Raw genomic sequence first — 23,190 nt, 5'->3', positions numbered from 1 at the left:
TCTCCCTCTCCCACTCCCCCTGCTTGTGTTCCCTCTCTCGCTGTGTCTCTCTCTGTCAAATAAATAAAATCTTAAAAAAAAATAATTAAAAAAAATGGCCATTGCATAAAATGCAGACTACTGAAAAATATAAATCAGAAGAGAGTACCCAGGTAAAGAAATCACTTTTGGTAATTTAGCTTATTGTCCTCTCTCCCTCTCTTAGTCTTTCTCTCTCTCAATCTCTCTCTCTCACTCTTTCTATGTATATAAATAGATATATACATCTATCTATATATATAAATTAGAAGATTTAATTGGCTTAATCAAATGATTCATGCACCAGGCAGCAGCCCATCTAGCAAGTAGAGAGGCATTGAGAGGAGTTGTACAAAATGGAGGGTTTTTATAGGTAGGAGGGTGGGGGCAAGAAAGTTATGAGCAAAGGAAAAGGGTTCTTCCAGAGGGGTCAGTTTGCTAGGGGAAAAAGCAAGGTGTCTTCTCATGCAGATTACCTCATCTTTCTTTGGGGGATGGAGAGGACCCAAGTGACCAACTCTTTGATGTCAATGGAAAGAACAATTTCCTGACTGACCAGTCAAGGCCACATTTCCAGAGGAGGCTGAAACTGCCAATAGATTGGGTTTTAAGCCCCCGTTTGGGAACTCAGTCTAAGTGGCATCATTTTGGGTCTGCAGTTTTCTTAACTATATATAGGCTGAGATCATATAACATGTAAAATCTCTATCCTTATTTTGAACTTTTAATGCAAAGCATTTTCTCTCAAAAGTAAGAGTTATTTGGGGATTCTGGTTAAATATGGAAGATAGCATGCATATGTTTTACCCCAACCCTCTCAGAACGCCAATAAAATGACAGCATGGGAAAAGAACGGTATAAATATATAAGAACAAAGAGAAGGAGAAAGAAAAGCGCAGAGGACAAAGATGTCATAACAATCTCGGAAGGCCAAAAGTGGGCGGAGGCCTGGTAAATGACTCAGCACATCGGGGCTTGTTAACCAGGGTGCCTGCAGAGAGAGATAAAAATGATGATCAAGGCATCTTACCCCTAAAACCTCAGAGGCCCTGAAAATGTGGACATGATACAAATAGCAATAAAAGGAAAGAGGAAAGAACGTGGGAGCAGAGTATGCTCACTTACTGCTGCTTCTATAATAGCAAGGAGTTAAAGAGTATTCTTTAAAGTAGATAAATCAAGGAAAGGAAAATAATTATATTTAACAGTACAAAGGTTAACACGGAAAAGATACAACTAAGTACAATCAGATGATGCATAAAACAGAAGCGAAAAGAAAATTACCAAATGGAATGTAAAGAGATAGCACACTAAGGGCAATACATTACACAGTTTAGTTATAATTATGAATTTAAATAAAATTAAAATAAAAACTGTTCTAAATTTAGAATCACACACACACAAAGCAAATAAAACATACCAGACAATGAAATATTTTTTAAAACTATTAAATGCATAACTTAAAGTTATATAAACAAAGATCAAGCAACTCTGTCATGTTAATAAATATAAATGCATTGGACTCATCTGTTTTCAGAAATTCACACATATTCATATATAACAAAGCAATATCCATCTTTATGTTGAACAAAATATACGGAAAGGTCAAAATTAAAGAATGGGCAAAGATATAAGCCAAGGCACACAGAAAGAGAGCAGGAAGTCAGATGTAAATATCAAAGAAGGTGGTATTTAGGCCCAAAGTCATTAAACAGGATAAAAATGACACTTTGTAATGCTAAATAATCCAAAACAGTAACGTATATCTTTGCAATAAATAATATGGCATAAAATATGTTCATAAATTGAAAAATTATGAGTATAAGGGTAAATAAAAACATTACAGGGATTGGAAAGTGTAATTAATTTCTTTCAGCTCATGACAGATCAAGTGTATAAAAAGGTATGTAAAGATATAGATGACCTGAGTAATTAATAGACACATCTGATTCACCTATATCAAACTGTATTCCCTAAAAATAGAGAATATACCTCCATACAAACTGACCAAATATTAAATCACAACAAAACCTCAATCAGCTCCAAAAAGTAAAAGTAATACAGGAAACATTCTCTGATCACACAGTGATAAAGTAAAAACAAAATTAGAGGGAAAAAAAGCCCTTTCCATTTGGTAATGTTAAAAACCTTTCAACTCTTAGATAAAAAAAATACTACAAATTAAAATTATAGAATTTCTAGAGAAGAAAAAATTTAAAAAGCACTTTAATCAGAACCTATAGAATACAGTTAAAGATGTGTTCAGGGGACAATCTGAATAATTAATAATAAAAATAATAATCTGCATTGAAACAGAATATTTATTTCAGTACAAAATGAAAATAATTATTTAAGCACCTAATATAAAACTAGAAAAAGAACAATAATGAAAGGAAAATGGGAAGAATTAACAATTTCAAAGAAAAACAACACGTTAAGAAATAGAAAAACAGGGGCACTGGGTGGCTCAGTCAGTTAAGCATCTGATTCTTGATTTCAGCTCAGGTCATGATCTCAGGATCTTGGGATCAAGCCCCAGCTTGGCCTCCCTGCTCAGTGCAGAGTAGGCTTGAGATTCTCTCTCAACCTCTTCCTCTACCCCTCCCCTTGCTTGTGCTCTCTATTTCTCTCTAAAATAAATAAATAAAATCTTTTAAAAAAAGAAATAGAAAAACAGTAGAAATAATGAATCCAAAAGCTGTTAGAAAATATATGTGCAAGACTTTTATACTGAAAGATAACAAAACACAACTGAGAGAAATTTTAAAGTATCAAATAAATTTAGTAGTATCTTGTGTTCAGGGATTAGACAACTCACCAGCTGTTAATATGCCAGTGCTGCCCAAATTAATCTATAGATTCACTGAAATCCTAATGAAAATCCTAGCACCTGATGTTCTGTAGAAATTGAATAGGTTTCACTTATATGGATGAAGCAAAATTTATTTAACTATTATCCTATTGATAGGCATTTCTGTTGGCCCTAAACAACATAATCCTCATATTCTGCAATCATGATTCTTCAGTGAGTATCCTTCCTTACACACACATCTTTGCACACATAACATGGGTACCTGTGAGAGATGAATTCTCAGAAGTGGAGTTGCTGGGTTAATTTTTGAAATATTACCAAATTGTTTTCCAAAGCTGTGCCAATTTCCATTCCCACTATTACTAAATTCATTCTTCCTCAGATTTTGTATGAACTGAATTGTTGACAAAACTTGCTTTATAAACACACTTTGAAAATAATATAAAATATAAAAAATCTACCTATCTGGTCTCATTTCTAGAAATGTATGTGGTAGGTACTGGATGATGTTCAGCATCTTTGGCCCCATTAAAATGATCAGATTCTTGGTAATCACAGCTTTGTAATATAGCTTGAAATCGAGCAACATGATGCCCCCAGCTTTGTTTTTCTTTTTCAACATTTCCTTGGCAATTCGGGGTCTTTTCTGATTCCATACAAATTTTAGGATTGTTTGTTCCAGCACTTTGAAAAATGTCATTGGAATTTTGATCAGGATGGCATTGAAGGCATCAATGCCCTCATTTTAATTTTATTATGTTAAATTATGTTTATTATGTTATATATGCCGGGATGGCATATATAGACCAATGGAACAGAATAGAGAACCCAGATATGGACCCTCAACTCTATGGTCAAATAATCTTTGACAAAGCAGGAAAAAACATGCAATGGAAAAAAGACAGTATCTTCAATAAATGGTGCTGGGAAAATTGGACAGCCACATGCAGAAGAATGAAACTCGACCATTCTCTAACACCATTCACAAAGATAAACTCAAAATGGATGAAAGAGCTCAATGTGAGACAGGAATCCATCAAAATCCTAGAGGAGAACATAGTCAGTAACCTCTTTGACATCGCCCACAGCAACTTCTTTCAAGATACATCTCCACGATGGACTCTGAAAAACAACTGAGGGTTCTAGAGGGGAGGGGGGTGGGAGGATGGGTTAGCCTGGTGGTGGGTATTGAGGAGGGCACATTCTGCATGGAGCACTGGGTGTTATGCACAAACAGTGAATCATGGAACACTTCATCTAAAACTAATGATGTAATGTATGGGGATTAACATAAGAATAAAAAAAAGGGAAAAAAATTAAAAAAAAAAAGATACATCTCCAAAAGCTAGTGAAACAAAAGCAAAAATGAACTTTTGGGACTTCATCAAGATAAAAAGCTTCTGCACAGCAAAGGAAATAGTCAACAAAACAAAGAGGCAACCCACAGAGTGGGAGAAGATATTTGCAAATGACACTGCAGATAAAGGGCTGCTATCCAAGATCTATAAAAAACTCAAACTCAACACCCAAAAAACAAATAATCAAGTCAAAAAATGGGCAGAAGATATGAAAAGACACTTTCCTGAAGAAGACATACAAATGGCTAACAGACACATGAAATAATGTTCATCATCATTAGACATCAGGGAAATCCAAATCAAAACCACAACTGAGATACCACCTTACACCAGTTAGAATGGCAAAAATGGACAGGGCAAGAAACAACAAATGTTGGAGAGGTTGTGGAGAAAGGGGAACCCTCTTACACCATTGGTGGGAATGCAAGTTGGTAAGCCACTTTGGAAAACAGTGTGGAGGTGCCTCAAAAATTTAAAAATAGAGCTACCCTATGACCCAGCAATTGCACTCCTGGGTATTTACCCCAAAGACACAAAAGTAGTGAAAAGAAGGGCCATATACACCCCAGTGTTCATAGCAGCAATGTCTGCAATAGCCACACTGTGGAAAGAGCCAAGATACCCTTCAACAGATGAATGGATAAAGATGTGGTCCATATATACAATGGAATATTCCATATATACAATGGAATATTACTCAGCCACCAGAAAGGATGAACATCCAACTTTTACATCAACATGGATGGGACTGGAGGGGATTATGCTAAGTGAAATAAGTCAAGCAGAGAAAGTCAATTATCATATGGTTTCACTTATTTGTGGAACATAAGGAATAGCATGGAGGACATTAGGAGAAGGAAGGGAAAAAATGAAGGGGGGGGAATCGAAGGGGGAGACGAACCATGAGAGACTATGGACTCTGAGAAACAAACTCAGGGTTTTAGAGAGGAGGGGCGTGGGGGGATGGGTTAGCCTGGTGATGGGTATTAAGGAGGGCACGTACTGCATGGAGCACTGGATGTTATATGAAAACAATGGATCGTGGAACACTACATCAAAAACTAATGATATATGGTGACTAACATAACATAATAAAATTTAAAAAAATGATCAGATTCCAGATTTTATTTTTGAAAGGCAAACTGATAACAGCCATTGGTTGTTTACTATGTTGCTGGGAGCCCAGAGGAAAGGAGTAAATGTCCCTGGCACAGTCTGGGATTACAAAGATCATGCTACGTATTCTTGAGTAGAAATGAGATCACAGCCAGCGAGGAATCAGAAGCCGGTCCTATCACCACGTTCTTGATACAGTGTTTTGGACACAAGCAGTTCCTATCCCTTATCTCCCCTCCCAGCCATGATCGCTCCCTGAAACATTAGCTTTGCACTGCTACCTGCCTCTCTGTCTGCTTGTGGGAAGATTTCATATACATATTTCATTTTTAAATCCCTTCTTGGGCTCTGAAAGAAATGAGAGATTCACTGCAGCCAAAGAGGGGAAGAATGTATCAGATTGGGCCCCAGCTGGAGATGAAAAATGCAGGGGGATATCCCACCATCCCCATCCCCTGAGCTCACAGAGAATCACTGAAGCGGCCCTTTCATGGCCCTAGGACACCCATCACTAGCCATACTGAGAATCTGGAGAAACATTTGATCTTAAAGGTTGCAGGGAAAAATAAATATTTTCTCACCTGGAGAAGAACACATGAAATGAAATGGAACCTGTGGCGAACAGGGGAAGGGGTACCTGGCGCTGCATGCATAAAGTAATGTTTTGAGGGACACCGGGCTGGCTCAGTCATTAAGCGTCTGCCTTCGGCTCAGGTCATGATCCCAGGGTCCTGGGATCGAGCCCCACGCCTGGCTCCCTGCTCAGCGGGGAACCTGCTTCTCCCTCTCCCACTTCCCCTGCTTGTGTTCCCTCTCTCGCTGTCTCTCTCTCTGTCAAAAAATAAATAAAATCTTTTAAAAAAAAGTACTGTTTTGTGTCTTTTCAAATATATATGAATGACATCATATTGTATGCACGCTCTAGCTGATGCTTTTTAAAAATCAATATTGTGTTTTTGAGATGGGTCTAAGTAGATACATGTAGACTTATTTCATTCATTTTTTTACTGCTGTATAATATTCCATAAAGGTTTTCTGTATTTTCTTCTAAAAGTCTTAGTTTCTTTCTACATTTAGATATTCCATCCCCCTCTAGACTTTAGTGTGTATGCACATGGCTTGAGATAGGCTCTGATATTTTTCTGTATGGATTATCCCACCATTTTTAATGGATCATCTTTCCCTGAATGATTCCTTCTACTACCTCTGTCATGCACCAGATTCTTGTGCATAGCAGGTCTGTTTCTCCTGGTCATTGATTTGTTATTCCATCAGTCAACACCACACTGGTCTAAATGTTTGATAATAAAGTTTGACCTGTTGATTAGAACACCCATCCTTATTTGCCCTCTTGAAAATTATTAGTCCTTCCCTTTACTTTTCTATATCAAATTAAGCGTCACATTTTCAAGCTTTTCACTTATAAATCTGTTGAAACTTTGATTGTAAATCTACTGAATTTATTTATTATGACTGGAAGAATTGCCACATTTATGATATCAAGCTTTCCCTCACATCAGCATGGGATATCTCCCGATTTATACAGGCCTTCTTTTATATTCTTCTGTAATATTGTCTTACATAAAGTTCTTACATTTCTTATCCCTAGGTACATGATAATTTTGGTTATCCTTTTGAATATTTATTTTTATTGCTAAAATATGTTAGTGTTACTAATGTCTACATACTGGTTTTGCACCCAGCAACCTTGCTGAACTGAACAAGTTCAACATTTTTCTATAGATTCGCTTAGTTTTCTATTTAAACAATTATATCATCTGCAAATAATGATGAACTTGTTTCTTTCTTTATGCATCTCATATGACTTGTTTGTTTTTCTTATCTTGTTGAACTGGCTAGACATTCAGCACATTGCTGAACTGAAGCTGCAACAGCAAGCATATTTCTTTTGCCCTTGATTTTAAAGAGTATGCTTCTAATTTTCACTATTATCATGATGACTAAAGGAGTCTCATAATTAGCCTTTATCAAGTTATGGAAATTTCTTTCCACTCTTGGTTTGTTAAGAGTTTTATTATGAATAGATATTGGTTTTTATCAATATTTCTATTTCATTAAGATTATCATGTGGTCTTTCATCTGTTAATATAGTAGGTTACATTAATAAATTTTCCAGTCTAGTTTTAATAGTTCCAGCTTGATCATTGCTGGATTCAACTTGCCAGTATTTCATTTGATCTGTCTTGGTAAATGAGGCTGATTTATAATCTTCTCTCATAAATTGTCCCTTTGGGTTGCTTTTCCACCTCTCTGCCTCACTGTCTTCCTTCTGTATTGTCCCCAGAACTCCAAATTCTTCTCTGTTTTGCATAGCAATTCAGGTAGCTCCCTCTCCTACAATGTTTCTCAGTAAGTTGTCCAAGGATCTCCATTGGTCCCTAGTCTCTCAGTAGCCTCTATATCATTTGACAGATACAGAAGGAAAAGCAACGCAACCCTTTCATGCATAGATAGTTTAAAAATCTGAAATGTAAGATTGATCATAATTTTCATAGAATTTCTGATTTTTTATGTTCTTTTTTTTATTCTTATGTTAATCCCCATACATTACATCATTATTTTTAGATGTAGTGTTCCATGATTCATTGTTTGTGCATAACACCCAGTGCTCCATGCAGAATGTGCCCTCCTCAATACCCATTACCAGGCTAACCCATCCTCCCACCCCCTCCCCTCTAGAACCCTCAGTTTGTTTTTCAGAGTCCATCGTCTTTCATGGTTCATCTACCCCTCCGATTTCCCCTGCTTCATTCTTCCCCTCCTGCTACCTTCTTCTTCTTCTTTTTTTTTCTCTTAACATATATTGCATTATTTGTTTCAGAGGTAGAGATCTGAGATTCAACAGTCTTGCACAATTCACAGTGCTTACCAGAGCACATACCCTCCCCAGTGTCTATCACCCAGTCACCCCATCCCTCCCACCCTACCCCCCACTCCAGCAACCCTCAGTTTGTTTCCTGTGATTAAGAATTCCTCATATCAGTGAGGTCATATGATACATGTCTTTCTCTTTTTGACTTATTTCGCTCAACATAATACCCTCCAGTTCCATCCACGTCGTTGCAAATGGCAAGATCTCATTCCTTTTGATGGCTGCATAATATTCCACTGTGTATATATACCACATCTTCTTTATCCATTCATCTGTCGATGGACATCTTGGCTCTTTCCACAGTTTGGCTATTGTGTTCTTAAAAGCAATGTATGTGTTTCATGGACTGACAGTTCATACTGGTTAACATGAAGTTAATCTTACATAGTTTATCCTAACTAATGTGCTTTATTGTCACCCGACAGTTCCTGTTTACATTTGTTAAACTTGGATTTATCACTGTTACTGTTGAATTGCATAATATCACAGTTCAAAAAAATGAATCATTTCAAAAGTGGTTTGCAGAAATACAACAATGGTGATGAAAATAGAAAAGTAAACCTCACAGTATGAAATAAGGTCACAAATAAAAATAATAAATCGACTCTGTCATAAATACAAAGCTTGAATCTGAGACAAGTCATGAGACAAGTGGACAATGGATGTGGATAATCTCACAAAGACAGATAAAAAATAAACAAGAAAACAGGCAGCATGACAATGAAAATGGATCATTGAATGTTATTGGATTAATGAGCCTTTTGTCCTAGCACCCAGTTTATTATCTGCTAATAACATTTTCATCAAATAATAATATACACCTACCAAAACTTCCATATTATTTTCCAATAAAGCTTATCAGCCTCACTTTTAAACCAGTTGATTATTTCTAGTACAAAAACAAAATTAGGCTTTCTAGTACAAATTATCAAAACTTGATCTTAAAGGTTGAAAAGACATGAAAACTATAGTGTCCTCATTCCTCCTTGCAGCAAAAACAACTACAGCTATACCCTTGCTGGTAAGACATGAAACCAGCTTCCAAATCAATGACAAATATTGTAGGTGGAAAGAAAGCAGGAAACAATTGATGGAATTGCTTTATCGGAACTACTAGATTTCTTATAATGTGACTGGCTTTTAAAATCAATGACTGTTATGTATGTAAACAAGCAGACATTTTACTTTACAGTTTAATAAAACTATGATGTATCAGTTTTCAGTATACATTCACCATATATGTGAGAGAGAAGTGCTCAATGACTTTTTGTCTTATTTATCATGAAGCTAATTTTAAAAGAAGAGATTTCTGGTTTAATTAATTAAAGATTAACTTGTAAACTTAAAAATGCATGTTAGCTTGTGCACCAAGGTTCATAGCAGCATTATTCACAAGAACCAAAAGGTGGAAACAATCCAAATGTCCGTCAACAGCTGAAAGGATAACAAAATGTGATAGATCTATTGTATGGACGATAGAATATTTTTCAGCATTAAAAATGAATGAGATTCTGACACACACTACAACATGGATGGACCTTAAAACATTATGCTGAGTAAAATTAGCTGGATACAAAAGGACAAATTGTATGACTTGTCTGATTCCACTTATATGAGGTACCTAGAATAGGACTATATGGAGACAGAAAGTAGAATTGAGGTTGCCAGGGAGTAGGGGAGGACTGGGGGGTTGTTTGATTAGTACAGAGTTTCTGTTTGGGATAATAAAGAAGTTCTGGAGATGGATAGTGGTCGTGGTTGCACAACACTGTGAATACACTTAATGCCACCGAATTGCATACCTAAAATAGTGACAGCAGGGGTGCCTGGGTGGCTCCGTCACTAAGCGTCTGCGTTCGGCTCAGGTCATGGTCCCAGGGTCCTGGGATCGAGCCCCACATCGGGCTCCTTGCTCAGCAGGGAGCATGCTTCTCCCTCTCCTGCTCCCCCTGCTTGTGTTCCTGCTCTCGCAATCTCTCTCTGTGTCAAATAAATAAATAGAATCTTTTTTAAAAAGTGGTGACAGCAGTAAATTTTATATTATGTATATTTCACCACTTTTGGGAAAAAAAGAAAAGATATGTTGAATTGGTATTGAAGAAGCTCTGGCCATGTGGTCAGCAAGGAAAGGCATCACAATACAAATGAAAGATGCTCCTTCCAAATGTACTACATTCCTCATTCGTGGAAAACAATGGGGGTCCATAGCATGCCTTCAGACCCTGAATTGCCTTTGAGGGACACAGTGGAAATTGTGAATACAAACTGACTGTGGCCACTTAGTATGAGTCTCCTCAGCCTACAGGGCTGAGATGAAAGTGAGTATAAGATGCTGCTTTCCCACACTGAATTGCTGTGACTGGCAAACAGAAAAGGCTTATAGTGTTTTAAAATAAGTAATAAAATATTCTAAAATTACCATCTCTGCTAATACACATGGTGGGTCTCAGTGATACATTCAGGATTTTGAAGAGTATGGATCTTTGACTTCGGGGCCTAAACATCAGAATTTTTTCATGATTAGACACCAGGATTTCTTAAAACTAAACAGTGGGGCAAATGGCTCGATGGCTGAGAGTTTGACTTTTTCTCAATACCCAGTGATTTTCTTCCTCCATCAGGAGTGTCCTTTGCATATTAAAAATCGCATCCAAACATTGCAACAGAACATGAAAAAATACTTTGTGAGCCAAATGCCACCAGAAAGAGGATGTGACTGTCAGCTACTGTCCCCTGAGTTGAGACCTTCAACCCTCCTGCTTCGGGTGGTGCTAACGCCTCTGCTCACGTCCTCTGGTAAAACACTGAAAATAGTCTTTAGAACTCTCTCCATAATTTCTGGATCTGCACTTGATCTGAAAAGCCAGAAATATCCGTCAAAGCTTCCCAACAACCTATAATTCTGAGTTAAGATTTTCTAATTTAGAAAACATAAAGAGTTGGGGGGGGAACCAACAAGATATGAAAGCTGACAGCTCAAGCAGCCATCCAGCCAGATATAGATTTCTTCGTGAATAATTTCAAACACTATTTCCCTCTCGCAGATATGAAAAGACATTACTGCTATTCTCTTTTTAATGTGATTTTTACTTTTATATAAGATATACAGGTTTATGATTTAAAAGGTCGCAGAGTTCTACAAAAATCCTAACAAAAACAACAATTTCATGCTGCTCATCTCCTCACCCTTAATCCTGTAATTCCAGAGGCAAGTGCTCTCAGCTTTTTTACCTCTTTATTCTGATACTCCCTTCTCTCTGATAAGATACTTGTACTATATATTTTATTCTTCCACTTTAGATATTATCTATTGGCTTTCTGTTATGGAAAAAAAAGAATTAGGTGCACATACCCACACACAATTCCACTCACACTTATCTTCATGTTGTAGTTATACTATCATTTTGGGTTAGGTAATCAGATGATATGTATGTCATCTGACTACAGACATGATTATGTAATAGTATTGCCAAGCAAATGGCATCAGAGCTGTGCCATGCAATGTCCTTTGAGTACATGCTCCTTTTTGCTTTCTCTGGAGTTAATAAAGATTTCATTGCTTCATTTGCTCTGTTTTCTATGTCTTTACCCTAATGTGTTCCCAACTCTTCTCCAGAGTTTATTCATTGCTTCAATTTAGTCAAACATATCAGGCTATCCATCAGGTTCCATTTTTCTTGGCGAAATCACTCCTGGAGTCCTCCATCTCCTGACTCAATATGGCTTAGGTGTTCTTAAAGCATGATGTACGGCTCTTTTCTGGAGATTTTCCCTTCTCCGTTTTCTTTTGGATTCCATTTGTCTCTCCCCTGCATCCCCAGATCTTCCTCTTTGTTGGTTACATTCTTAATTGGGTGGAGCATCCTATGGTAACTTTCTCAGAAGGTTAGATGGAAAGTACATTTTCTGAAACTTGGTATATCTGTAATTGTCTTTATTTTGCCCTCAATATAACAGTTTATCTGGGGAAGAAATTCTATATTATAAATTATTTTCCTCAAAATTTTGAAGGTATTTGTTCCATTGTCTGATACTGTCCAAGGTTGCCATTGAGAAACCTGATGATATTTTGATTCTTAATCCTCTGGTTGTAACCTGTGATTTTCACTCCCTCAAAAATAGTTAGGGTCTTCTGTCTGTGTACAATGTTATGAAATTTGGTGATGTTATGCCTTGACATTCATTCATTTTCCTGAACACTTCTGGGTATTTCTAACTGAATTCTTAGATCCTTCGGTTTGCAGAAATTTTCTTGAATTATTTCTTTGATAATTTTCTCTAGTCTCTCTGTCTATTTCTAGATCTCCTATTGGTCAGACACTGTACCTGCTGGTCTGACTCTCTAATGTTCATGCTTATAAACTACCTCTCATCATTTTTTTGGTCCCACTTCCTGTAAGATTTCTTCACCTTTTTTTTTTTTCAGCTCTTCTATTAATGTTTTACTTTTGCTATCACATTTTTCTCTTCAAAAGTTCTGTTTTGTTCCTTGAATAGTCTTTACAGCCTTCTGTTCTTGTTCTATGTATCCCATATCTTCTCATCTCTTAATTCTCTAAAAATATTCATGATAATTTTTTCCTAACTTTTCTTCTGCTCCCTGCATTGTCTCTTGCTTTTCTTTCTTTCCTGTTTGGTTGCTTTAGTCTTTGGTGTTAGAAGCATGCTTCCAATTCCTGATGCTCATTGCCTAGTGGTTCACATTAAAAATACAGCATCTTCTTGGGCTATTAACCTGACTGTCAGGCTTCTAGAAACTAACTGAAAGGCAGAAGGGAGTAGGTGGTGGGAGAGTTGCCTGCCTTTCAGTGTATAAAGTGTCCTTTATACTCTTGTTTCAGCATGTAACTCTCTCTCCCTCTTGTTCAACTCTTGAAAGAATGAACATCCAATCTATTTCCAGAGCAGAGGAGGCAGTTCTTCACTGAATGGATTCCTCAGTGAATAGCTGTTTCTTGTAAAGACTTTCAAGCAGTATCCAGCTCCACCTGACAACCTCTCCCAAAACCCCACTTTCAGAAGTATTTAGTGTCTCTACGTCCTAAGCAGTCCTGCAATGTGGGTTGGCTTGCTTCTGGGCACTCCCCATTTCCCAGCTCAGGTTTTAGCTTTCTTGGGTCTGCTCTGTCAGTTACTACCCATCCATCTGCTTCCTAGTTTCCAAAATGCTGTTGTTGTGTTCTCCATTATCTCCCTCTTACTGGGTTTTTGCTTTAAAAAAATAAAAGGAAAAATCCTTCTACTAACATTTAAGAAGGATTTCAGAAAGGATAGAGGTAAATACATATGTTCAATCTGCCATATGTAATCAACTCTTTCCATTTTTAATACCAGTGTTTATGTTTATGATTTTATAATTTAAAAAATTGACTGTACCCAAAATTATGTGTGCATCTGAATCCCTTTGGTTCTGGAAGGGTAGTTCCCTCTGGCTAGCAGCATTAACATCAGCTGGGGAATGTGTTAGAAATGCACACTCTTAGGCCCTATGCTTGATTTACTAAATAAGAAACCCTGGGGGTAGAACCCAGAAATCTATGTTTGAACAAGGCCTCCAGGTGGTTCAGATGCTTGCTAGAGTTTGAAAACTCCTGCCATAGGTGACTGAGGGATTGTGAACACCTGAGAAACACTACCTTACTCTCAACCTCAGCTCTAGATCCATCTCTTCACCTCCAAAGCCACAAAGTGCCCAGCAGACTCAAAGGACTATTTGAGATGACTTCCTCTGGCAAGACCCATCCTCCAGAGAAAATGTTTAGATTTTTTTTCTTAAATGACACCTAGTTGTTTCCTGCCTTATATGGCTCTTAGACTGGGATTCCTGAGTCCAAAAACACTTGCAGACCAAGGATGGTGGGCGAAGAAAAGACAGTTGGAAGTAGAGAAGTTTGGAGAGGAGGGACAAAGCAGGGCCTCCACCTCTTCCACATGTCAGCCAACAGCAGGTTGGGAGAGGAGCTTTCAGCTTCCCCCTGGGCACCTCAGCAAACAGGAGCATCCTTGTTCTGAACCTTCTGGTGGTTCTATACCTACCATTGCCCTCTGCCCACGTTTTCAAGCCAAAGATGCTGCCAACTTTCTCAGCTGCACACATCCATCTCCATCTGTGTGACTTCTCTGAGTTCCCCGGTCTTGCCTCCTTACCTTAACTTCTTCCTTTTCCCCACCTTGCTGATGATCTTTACACATTTCCCTATGGAGCCATCCTAGTAGCTCCCCTCTGAACTCTCTCTATGGCACAGTTAATACTCTTTTCCCCCTTCCTTCTCAGGTATGTCTTCACTGTCATTTACACCTTTGAAGCCTTGATAAAGATACTGGCAAGAGGATTTTGTCTAAATGAGTTTGCTTACCTGCGAGATCCTTGGAACTGGCTGGATTTTAGTGTCATTACCCTGGCGTGAGTATTTCTCCATGCTGATGTATATGTCTGCATGGGGCTCCTGGGTGGCTCACGCTCTGGGGATGTTTCCTCATCTCTATCCAGCTTCCTTATATGAAAGTGCATGGCCTGGGGTTTCCTTGCTTCTAAGTGTTACGTTGATGGTCACTTTAGGATTAGTCTCATACCTTCAGGTAGAAGTCAGAGACCTCAACTCTGAGCTAATAAATGGCCTGTCAAAGTGAGCAGACAAGGCTTAGTCTTGCACCTACTTGACCTGAAGGTCTTTGCCTGAGGAACCAGTGTTTGAGGAGACTTGTTGGCCAAGCCCACATGCTTGAATACCCATATACATGTAGTGCACAGAGCCCTCAGGATCATAATGCATCTTCTCAAAGGGGCCATTTTAAAAGCTATTGCAATAATTAAATCAGAGTGTCAGTCTATAGGTGGAAGTGCCACTAGATTTTGTGTCTATTCTGGGTCCTTCTTAGGCTCTTGTTACCCAAAATTGTCCTCGTTTATGCTGCATACATTCCCAGGACCATTTCCTTGCAGAGATACTGACCAACTTCTGGTCCTACAGATACATTGGTGAAACGACAGATCTCCGAGGAATCTCAGGCCTGCGGACATTCAGAGTTCTTAGAGCTTTAAAGACAGTTTCTGTGATCCCAGGTGAGCTGCTTTAACCATTACATGTTTTCATAGAGCATATGCTGGTTTACACAGCCTAATGTCCTACTTTGATTTTTGTAAGAGTCCTATAAAGCTCCAGGGCATAAACTGTTGTCCCCATTTAAAAGACAAAGAAACTCAGGCCCAGACAGTAGAAAACACAATCCCAAGTCCTCACCACTAATGAGGCAAAGTGTCACCTGGAGATCTAGTGTCCCAATTCCTAGGCCAATGCTCTGTGCATAATACCTCATGACATCATCATCAATAAATGACAAGAAGGTCATGTCCTCATTTTATGTTCTTGTTGTGGGGTTCAGGCAAACCTCCAGTTGGAGGTTCTCATTTATACCCTAAACTAAAGGTATAAACTTGAATATAAGGAGGAAGAGTGTAGGCAGTCCTAGGCCCTTGTGAGTGTCTTTGCCATTTCCATATACCTGAAAGCTTGAGCCTCACTCTTGTCTTTGGACCCACAGAGGAGAAAAGAATTGGGCAATTCTTGATTACAGAGAATTCAGAAACAAAAGTGTTCCACCACAGCTTATCTTATCGAGCCTTCAAGACTTCTGTTGTCACCAGTATCTCAGGGATACACCTTACCCCTCACTGGGTTGATGGAAAAGATGGTGAGGCCAGATACCAGGCAAACCATTGAGACAACTTCCACCTTGTGACCTGATGGATTATCTCCTTTCCCTTACCCCTGAGAATCCATGCTTTCATCTGGAAAACAGAAACACTCAAGCCATGGGGGAAGTCCTTTCTACCATTCCATGTCTGGCTCTGCAGTGAAGGATTAGAAAGTCTTTGCCAACTTCCACTGGGCAAGCTTCCTCATGAAGAGAGCCATAGCGAGAAGTAGTCAGTGCTGCCACCTGGTATCTCTCTCACCTAGTCTTAGCCAGGAAGACTCTGAGTCTTGTTTATAAGACCTGTCCAGTCCAGACTCCCTCTCTACCTGCCTTGTATCATGTTCTAGAATCTACCTGAGGTTCTACAAATAGTCCTTGCCTTTGCTCATCTCCCAGGCTTTGGCCATGCTGCTTCTCTACTAAGAGAGTCCTTTCTCTCTTCATTCAACTCATACTCATTCCTCAGGACTCTGCAAAGGTTTGTCCTTCTCAAGGAGACTCCCTGGTCTCTCCGAACTTCCTCACATTCCACCCCATCCTATCCCCACCCTAGGCTTCAATTAGGAGTTGCTCCTATGTGTGCCTACCTGCTCAATAATGCAATGGCATTCCCCCTCAGTTGTTAAACAACCCCACCACATGCCCTTGCCTTAGCTCCCTGCTCAGCTCCCAGCCCAAGAACCAACAGAGCTAGTGCACAATAGGTTATTTGTTAACCAAAATGACAAGAAAAGGATCAGTCTCAGACTGCTTCCCTGTTCAGAGCTCTTTCTGCTACTGTGAATCTGCTCTCTGAAAGAAGCTGATATTATTCTCCACAGTTATAAATCCTCCCTCCTTAAACAAGCAGAGACCCCAACTTTACTGCCAGCTGTGCTTGTCCTAATGCTCTCATGGTCTCATTCTATTATTGTGTTTGTCTCTCTGTGTCTTTGTGTTTCTGTCTCTCTTTCTCTGTCTCATTCTATCTCCCTTGCATCTCTCTCTCTTTCTCTCTCAACACACACACTGAGGTTCCATGTGTTTCCATCCTCAAGCTGCCTCCCAGGACTGAATCATTATTAGCCTTACAATGATAAGAAATACATCATCTGGGTATGTTGTCACATTCTTGCAAGGAACAATAATCTCTGTCTCCATCTCAGGGTTATTTAAATGGGGAATTATGCTTGGAACTGCCTAAAGTTTGTAAAGTACCTCACACCTATATGTAATGAAAGGATAGGATGGTTAAGATGCAGGCATGCCAGGCATGCAAGTGTGCTCTGTGTGGTATCTCATCCATGTGGGAGTGTTGTTGTCATCTTCCCACAGGACTGAAGGTCATTGTGGGAGCTCTGATCCACTCGGTGAGGAAACTGGCAGATGTGACCATCCTCACTGTCTTCTGCTTGAGTGTCTTTGCCCTGGTGGGTCTACAGCTCTTCAAGGGCAATCTCAAGAACAAATGTGTCAAGAATTGTGCAACTCTCAACGAAACGGGCAATTACTCCTCTTATGGAAAACAAGAGTGGAACTTCTGCCATAGGGACAAAGGTCTGGTTGGCAAGGGTGTGAAGCCCCTGCATACCTATATAGAAATATATTTTGATTCCTCTTTCCTACTGAAATGCTTCTCCTGAGCTATGTTTTACTTTTGGGTCCCCATTTTCTGTTGTCCAATGTCCCTTTTACAAGAAAATAAGCTATAAATCTAGGAGCAAATCATTCTGCTGGGGGAGGCTCAGAGCTAAAGTCACTGATCAACTTTTCTCTTCCCAGATGGGACATTCCCCCTTCCAAATGTCTCAGCATGCCTACTGAGAGCACATAGCCAAGGGAACACATCTTGCTCAGGCAGAAGACTTAGGAGGTGTTGCCTCCACCACATAAGACTTGAGCTAGAGGGTTCAGAACTATATTCATGGCTTTCATTTCTTCCTTTCTCCTGCAGATTTCTACTATAATAAGCCAGGTACTTCAGATCCCTTACTGTGTGGCAATGGATCTGATGCAGGGTGAGTGCTCAACCCATGACAAAGCACCGATGCCCAGCAGTCCTTTCTCTTTGTCATTATCATTTTCTGGATAGAGACTGGTTTGCAGACCCCAAGGTGATGTAGAAATTAATAAGTCATGTCTTTTGCCATCCCAGGCTCATAGGGAGGGAGTGTAGGAGTTAGCTTTTGCTATGTAACAAACAGCCCCAAGATTTTGTGACTTACAACACTAGCCATTTATTTAGCTCAAGATTCTGCACATTAGCATGTTGAACTGAGATCAGCCTGGTGTTCTGGCATTGCCTGAGCTTATTCATACATCTGCAAACAATGGACAGATTAGCAGGGGCCAGCTGATCTAGGACAGTCTCAGCTGGGGCAGTTTTTCTGTTCCATGTGGTCTCATCTCCCAGCAGGCTAGCCTGGTCTTGTTCTCAAGGGCAGAGAGAAGGTTCCAAGAGAAAGAGTGGAAGTGTACAAGGTCTCTTGAGACCTAGGTTCAGAACTGGCACAATGTCACTTCTGCATTCTATTGAACAAAGCAAGTCACAGGCCAGTGCAAATCCAAGGGATGGAGAGATAACCTTTACCTCTTGACTGGAGGAGCTATGGCAATTTTATGGCAAAGGGGTATGGATACAGGTAGGAGAATAGTTGTGGCCATTTTGGCAAACAATCTACCCCAGGAAGGAACTAATATAAATATGTTTTGTGTCAAATGTTCTACATTTAATCATCACAACTCCATCACATGGGTTTTGTTATCCACACATGACAGAGGAAGAAACAGGTGCATCAGCCTTTTCCATTTCAAATTCTTACAGAGGCTAGATACATAACAAATGAGAGGATTAGGCTGGGTGGGAACTAGGTGATGACAGTTTGTGCCCCATTTAAAAGGGCCAGCCACTGCTCAGCCCAGCTTTTGGTTGCCACATGGAAATGTGGGTCCACTGCTTCCAGCTCGTCTAACTTTTAAAAAAAGAAAGACAAGAATTCATATTTTTATGTGAAATCTCCCAACTACAAACATTGGCTACCAATTCCAAAAAATGTCTACATATTGTGGGCCAAACAAAATATTTCTGCAAGCCAAATTCAGCCTGCAAGCTGCCAATTTGTGAGCTCTGATGCATATACATAAAGATGCTACCCTGTGAAGAAGCAGTGCTGTGCTAGAGGTTCCATGGGCTGAAGGGACACAGTGAGGTGATGGTGGGAGGCAGTGCAGGAGGTCAGGGAAGGTTTCCTGGAGGTGGTGGTTGCGGTGAGCACTGAAGGACAGGCAGGATGTCTCCAGTTTGGTTAAACAAGAGATCGTTTGGATGGAGGCCATTCCAGGTGGCAGAACAAAATGTGAAACAAAGCAAAGGGGTAGATTTCCCCTCAAGCTTGCCTGCTGCTTTGACCACTGGAGCAAGCATGAGCAGAAAGTTCAGGCAACATATCAGCAAGGCTTATCTTTCCCATCTCCATGTTGGGGGTCTGGAGCCCGAAGCCCATAGGACCCCACTCCCTGAATGGCTAACATCCCCAGATTGCCCAAGTGGAGCTGGGTGGGACCTAAATGGAGCTTTGCCTTAATCAGCTCACTAGACAAACAATCTCAGATAGAGCTGAGAATTTGATCAACATAGGGTCCTTGGCCTCTTTCTTCACAAATGCACTTGGCATTTAGTTCTTTGGTTCAGAGATAGGGCTGTTCTGATGTCAGTTTGCCTTTGACTTAAATCTAAGCCAAAGGCCTCCTCAGTGTCTTTTTTCCTATCTGGATAATGGCATTTCTCATGGCAATAGCTCCAGGGTAGCCTAAGCGCTATCTGTGGTAAAGTTATGGGGTCCACTCATGGCCCCACAACCCAGCTCCAAAATAGGCCAGACATCCTGCTGTGCAGGTCCTGGCCAGGAAATAAGTGTATAAGGCTGGGTTGGCAAGGGAGGCCAGCTCAGGGTGAAGGGCAGAGTGAGCCCTGAAGGACATACCATGAAGATGGAAACTGGGTCCTGTACTGGGCCACAGAGAAGCCAGAGCCCTGAGCTAAGGCCCTCACTGACCAGTGGCACTGTGGGAGGAAAGTCCGGGGTCTCACAAGCACTAGGAAACACTTAATGATTTCCAGCATTCTTTCAAATGTATTCTTCTAGTCCATTCTTTTGGTCTCTCCAGGTTAAAAATAGCAGGAATTTTAATTTACAATTTACATATAATATTTACTATGCTGAAGGCACCATGCAAAAAGCTTTCTAGTATGGTCTCATTTAATTCTCAGAGCAGTTCATTATTGATGTGTAGCACCTGTAGTGGAGTTTAATGGAAGACATGGAAATAAGGTTACCCTTGGAGTTAACTAGCAAACCTACAGGTAATGGGTTGACTAGCTCCTTTGGAGAGCAAATCAAAAAACTGTCTGTCTTTAAATGTGGGTCTAGAGAGTCTAGGAACTCACAAATCTCCAATCAAGATTGAAGATAGAATTGGTATTAATTATAGTCAAGTTGCTGGGACCCTAATCAATTGTATGGGTCCCAGGATTGTGTGTTTACATGGATGTCTAGAATAAGGACAGCCCCAGAGATTGGTGTTAGTGGAGGCATGCTGGAGTGGTAGCATCCCAAACTACAAACCAGGTATTACTGTTTTCTCAGCAAAGCCATGCCCTTGAGGTATGTGCAAACACCTCACATGCCTTTAGGTTAGAGATACTTCTTGACATCAACTTACTCCCTTATCATGAGAGAGTGAAGAGTCAGTCCAGCACTGCCCACCCCAATACTCACCATGTGGTCGTCTTCAATTTGGCTTTCCTTCATAAGTCAGTCTTCATAGGCTACTTGACAGTTATATTTCTCCTTTTGAATGAATACATTGGCATCTGTGTGGCTTTAGCAACTGTCTTCTTTTCTCTGAACCTCAGCTTCCACATCTGTAAGAAAGGATGGTTCAGATGATTAATTTATAGCATTTGTAAAGCACTTAGGAGAGAGAAAGAGGCACACAGTAAGTGCCCAGTAAGTGGAAAGTGTTGTTTTCATTGTTATATATAATTGGTGAGTGAACTTGACTAATGTGAGTCCTCCTTTGATGGACAGGTTGGCAGATGATGCCAAATGGCTCAGGTTTTAAGTCTGAATTATTGATACTGATTCTCCCTCCCCTGGTGTGAACCTGCAGAGAGTTTGCCACCTTATGGGATCATGTCTGGGCAGTCAGCTGGCCTTCCCAGGCCACTCCCCTCTGCATGAAACTCTGAAGTGAAAGTATTATCATCCCCATTTAAATGGGCAAGAGGGGGACGCCTGGGTGGCTCAGTCAGTTAAGCATCTGCCTTCTGCTCAGTTCATGATCTCAGAGTCCCAGGATTGAGCCCCTTGTAGGGCTCCCTGCTCAGTGGGGAGCCTGCTTCTCCCTCTGACCCTCCCCCCTCTCATGCTCTCTCTCTCACTCTTTCTCTCAAATAAATAAATAAAATCTTTAGAAAAATAAAATAAAAAATAAATGGGCAAAAGGAACTGAGCCTTAGAGAGATCAAGGTCATCCAGCTAACAAGAGGGAGGCCAGGCCTTGAGCTCCAATCTTTGACTTCAAACCCTATGGTCTTCCTATAGCCCTGGGCTGCATTGCCCCCAAGAAGCAGGGGGGCTATGCCATTGATGACCTTCTCTATTCTTGCTGCAGCCACTGCCCTCAAGGTTATATCTGTCTTAAAACATCTGACAACCCAGATTTTAACTACACCAGCTTTGATTCCTTTGCTTGGGCTTTCCTGTCACTGTTCCGCCTCATGACACAGGATTCCTGGGAACGCCTCTACCAGCAGGTATTGATCTGCATGTCCCCCTACAGACTTGTTTGGAAGCTGGGGAGTCAGATGCATGCCTACGTTTTTCCTGGAGGAGCCTGGCAACATCAGAGGCCCATAAACTTTCGATACAGATCTCCTTTCTCTTGAATCTGCAGACCCTGAGGGCTTCTGGGAAAATGTATATGGTCTTTTTCGTGCTTGTCATCTTCTTGGGGTCTTTCTACCTGGTCAACTTGATCTTGGCTGTGGTCACCATGGCATATGAGGAGCAGAACCAGGCAACAATTGATGAAATTGAAGCCAAGGAGAAGAAGTTCCAAGAGGCCCTTGAGATGCTCCGGAAGGAGCAAGAGGTCTGTGAGGGGTGGATGCTTTGTGAAGTCTGTTGCAGGCTGCACATTATTGGGCAGAGATCTGGATGAACCACTTAGATTAAGATTGTCATTCTAGGGAACTGTAAGAAGATTCATTGTACCTTAAAGACCATCTTAGGTCAGGTTTTCTTTAAAAAGAACCCAACGAAGATCTTGTGCCACTGATTTATTGAGGGGTGCTCTCAGGAAAAGGAGAAAGCAGGAAGTAGGATGGGACAGGAGGAGAATTAAACAAGAAGGTGGCCTCAGCTAGAGATGACCTTCAGCCTGATCCCATGGGGAGCTCTGGGGCATGCCTTGTACCACAAAGTTAGCTGTACCTTGAGACAAGAGGGCTGGCCTTTTATACCCCCATACCCGCCCCAGCCAAATGTACAGTCAAAGGAAATATTCTACAAAATACTGTGGCTGCGATCAATTAGCAGCTTACACTCAAGCAGCTGAAGATGAGTATACTGACCTGGTAAAATGGATTTGGTGAGGGCATCAGCAGGGCATACTACAAGGTGTGAATGAAAGGGATAACCCAGAGGTGGCTCTTCCTGCCATGCCTCAATCCCACTACCACCCAGGTTCTAATCCTGACCTCCTCTGTTTTAGATGCCCTCATCTCTGTGACACCACATGTGTAAGGGACACATTCATGTTAAGCTCAATCACATATTGTTGGCTGCAGCTGCTGTTCTCTCTCTTCAGGTGCTGGCAGCGCTGGGGATTGACACAGCCTCTCTCCCTTCCCACAATGGATCACCTTTAGCCTCCAAAAATGCCAGTGAGAGAAAGCACAGAATGAAACCAAGGGTGTCAGAAGGCTCCACAGACGACAACAAATCACCCCAATCTGATCCTTACAACCAACGCAGAATGGTAAAAGGCTCAAGTTTGTTCTCTAAAGATTACCCACCTTTGCAGCTGCCATGGACAATGATTGGAGTGGGAAAATGTTTGTAGCAGGGAGACAGTTGGAGGCACAAAGATTAGGAGGATGTTATAGTAATCCAGACAACACACTGACCCCCCACCAAATGGTGGCCTAAACTAGGACAGGGGCATTATAAATGTGAAAAGGGGGTGGATTGTGATTTCTATTCAAGGTAGGGGACAATAAGACTGGAACTGTGGAATGTGGAAAAAGGAGA

The 23,190-nt window shown here is 40.5% G+C and overlaps 1 protein-coding gene across 3 annotated transcripts in view; it reads left to right on the top strand.

Annotated features, from left to right (window-relative positions):
- Positions 1-23,190, top strand: part of SCN10A (sodium voltage-gated channel alpha subunit 10) — a 91,228-nt gene that overhangs the window by 9,767 nt on the left and 58,271 nt on the right. For all 3 annotated transcript variants that reach the window (XM_034992269.1, XM_034992261.1, XM_034992254.1), the window contains exons 4-10: positions 14,472-14,600; positions 15,169-15,260; positions 17,210-17,401; positions 17,826-17,892; positions 21,551-21,692; positions 21,833-22,030; positions 22,748-22,918. In XM_034992269.1, coding sequence (XP_034848160.1) covers positions 14,472-14,600; positions 15,169-15,260; positions 17,210-17,401; positions 17,826-17,892; positions 21,551-21,692; positions 21,833-22,030; positions 22,748-22,918 — 991 coding nt within the window. The remainder of the gene's footprint in view (positions 1-14,471; positions 14,601-15,168; positions 15,261-17,209; positions 17,402-17,825; positions 17,893-21,550; positions 21,693-21,832; positions 22,031-22,747; positions 22,919-23,190) is intronic.

This window comes from Mirounga leonina, unplaced genomic scaffold (assembly GCF_011800145.1).
Source record: "Mirounga leonina isolate KUSES-001 unplaced genomic scaffold, KU_Mleo_1.0 Mir_115, whole genome shotgun sequence".
NCBI lineage: Eukaryota > Metazoa > Chordata > Mammalia > Carnivora > Phocidae > Mirounga > Mirounga leonina.
The sequence above is the reverse complement of the archived record's forward strand: the minus strand, read 5'-3'. Positions and strand labels throughout refer to the sequence as shown.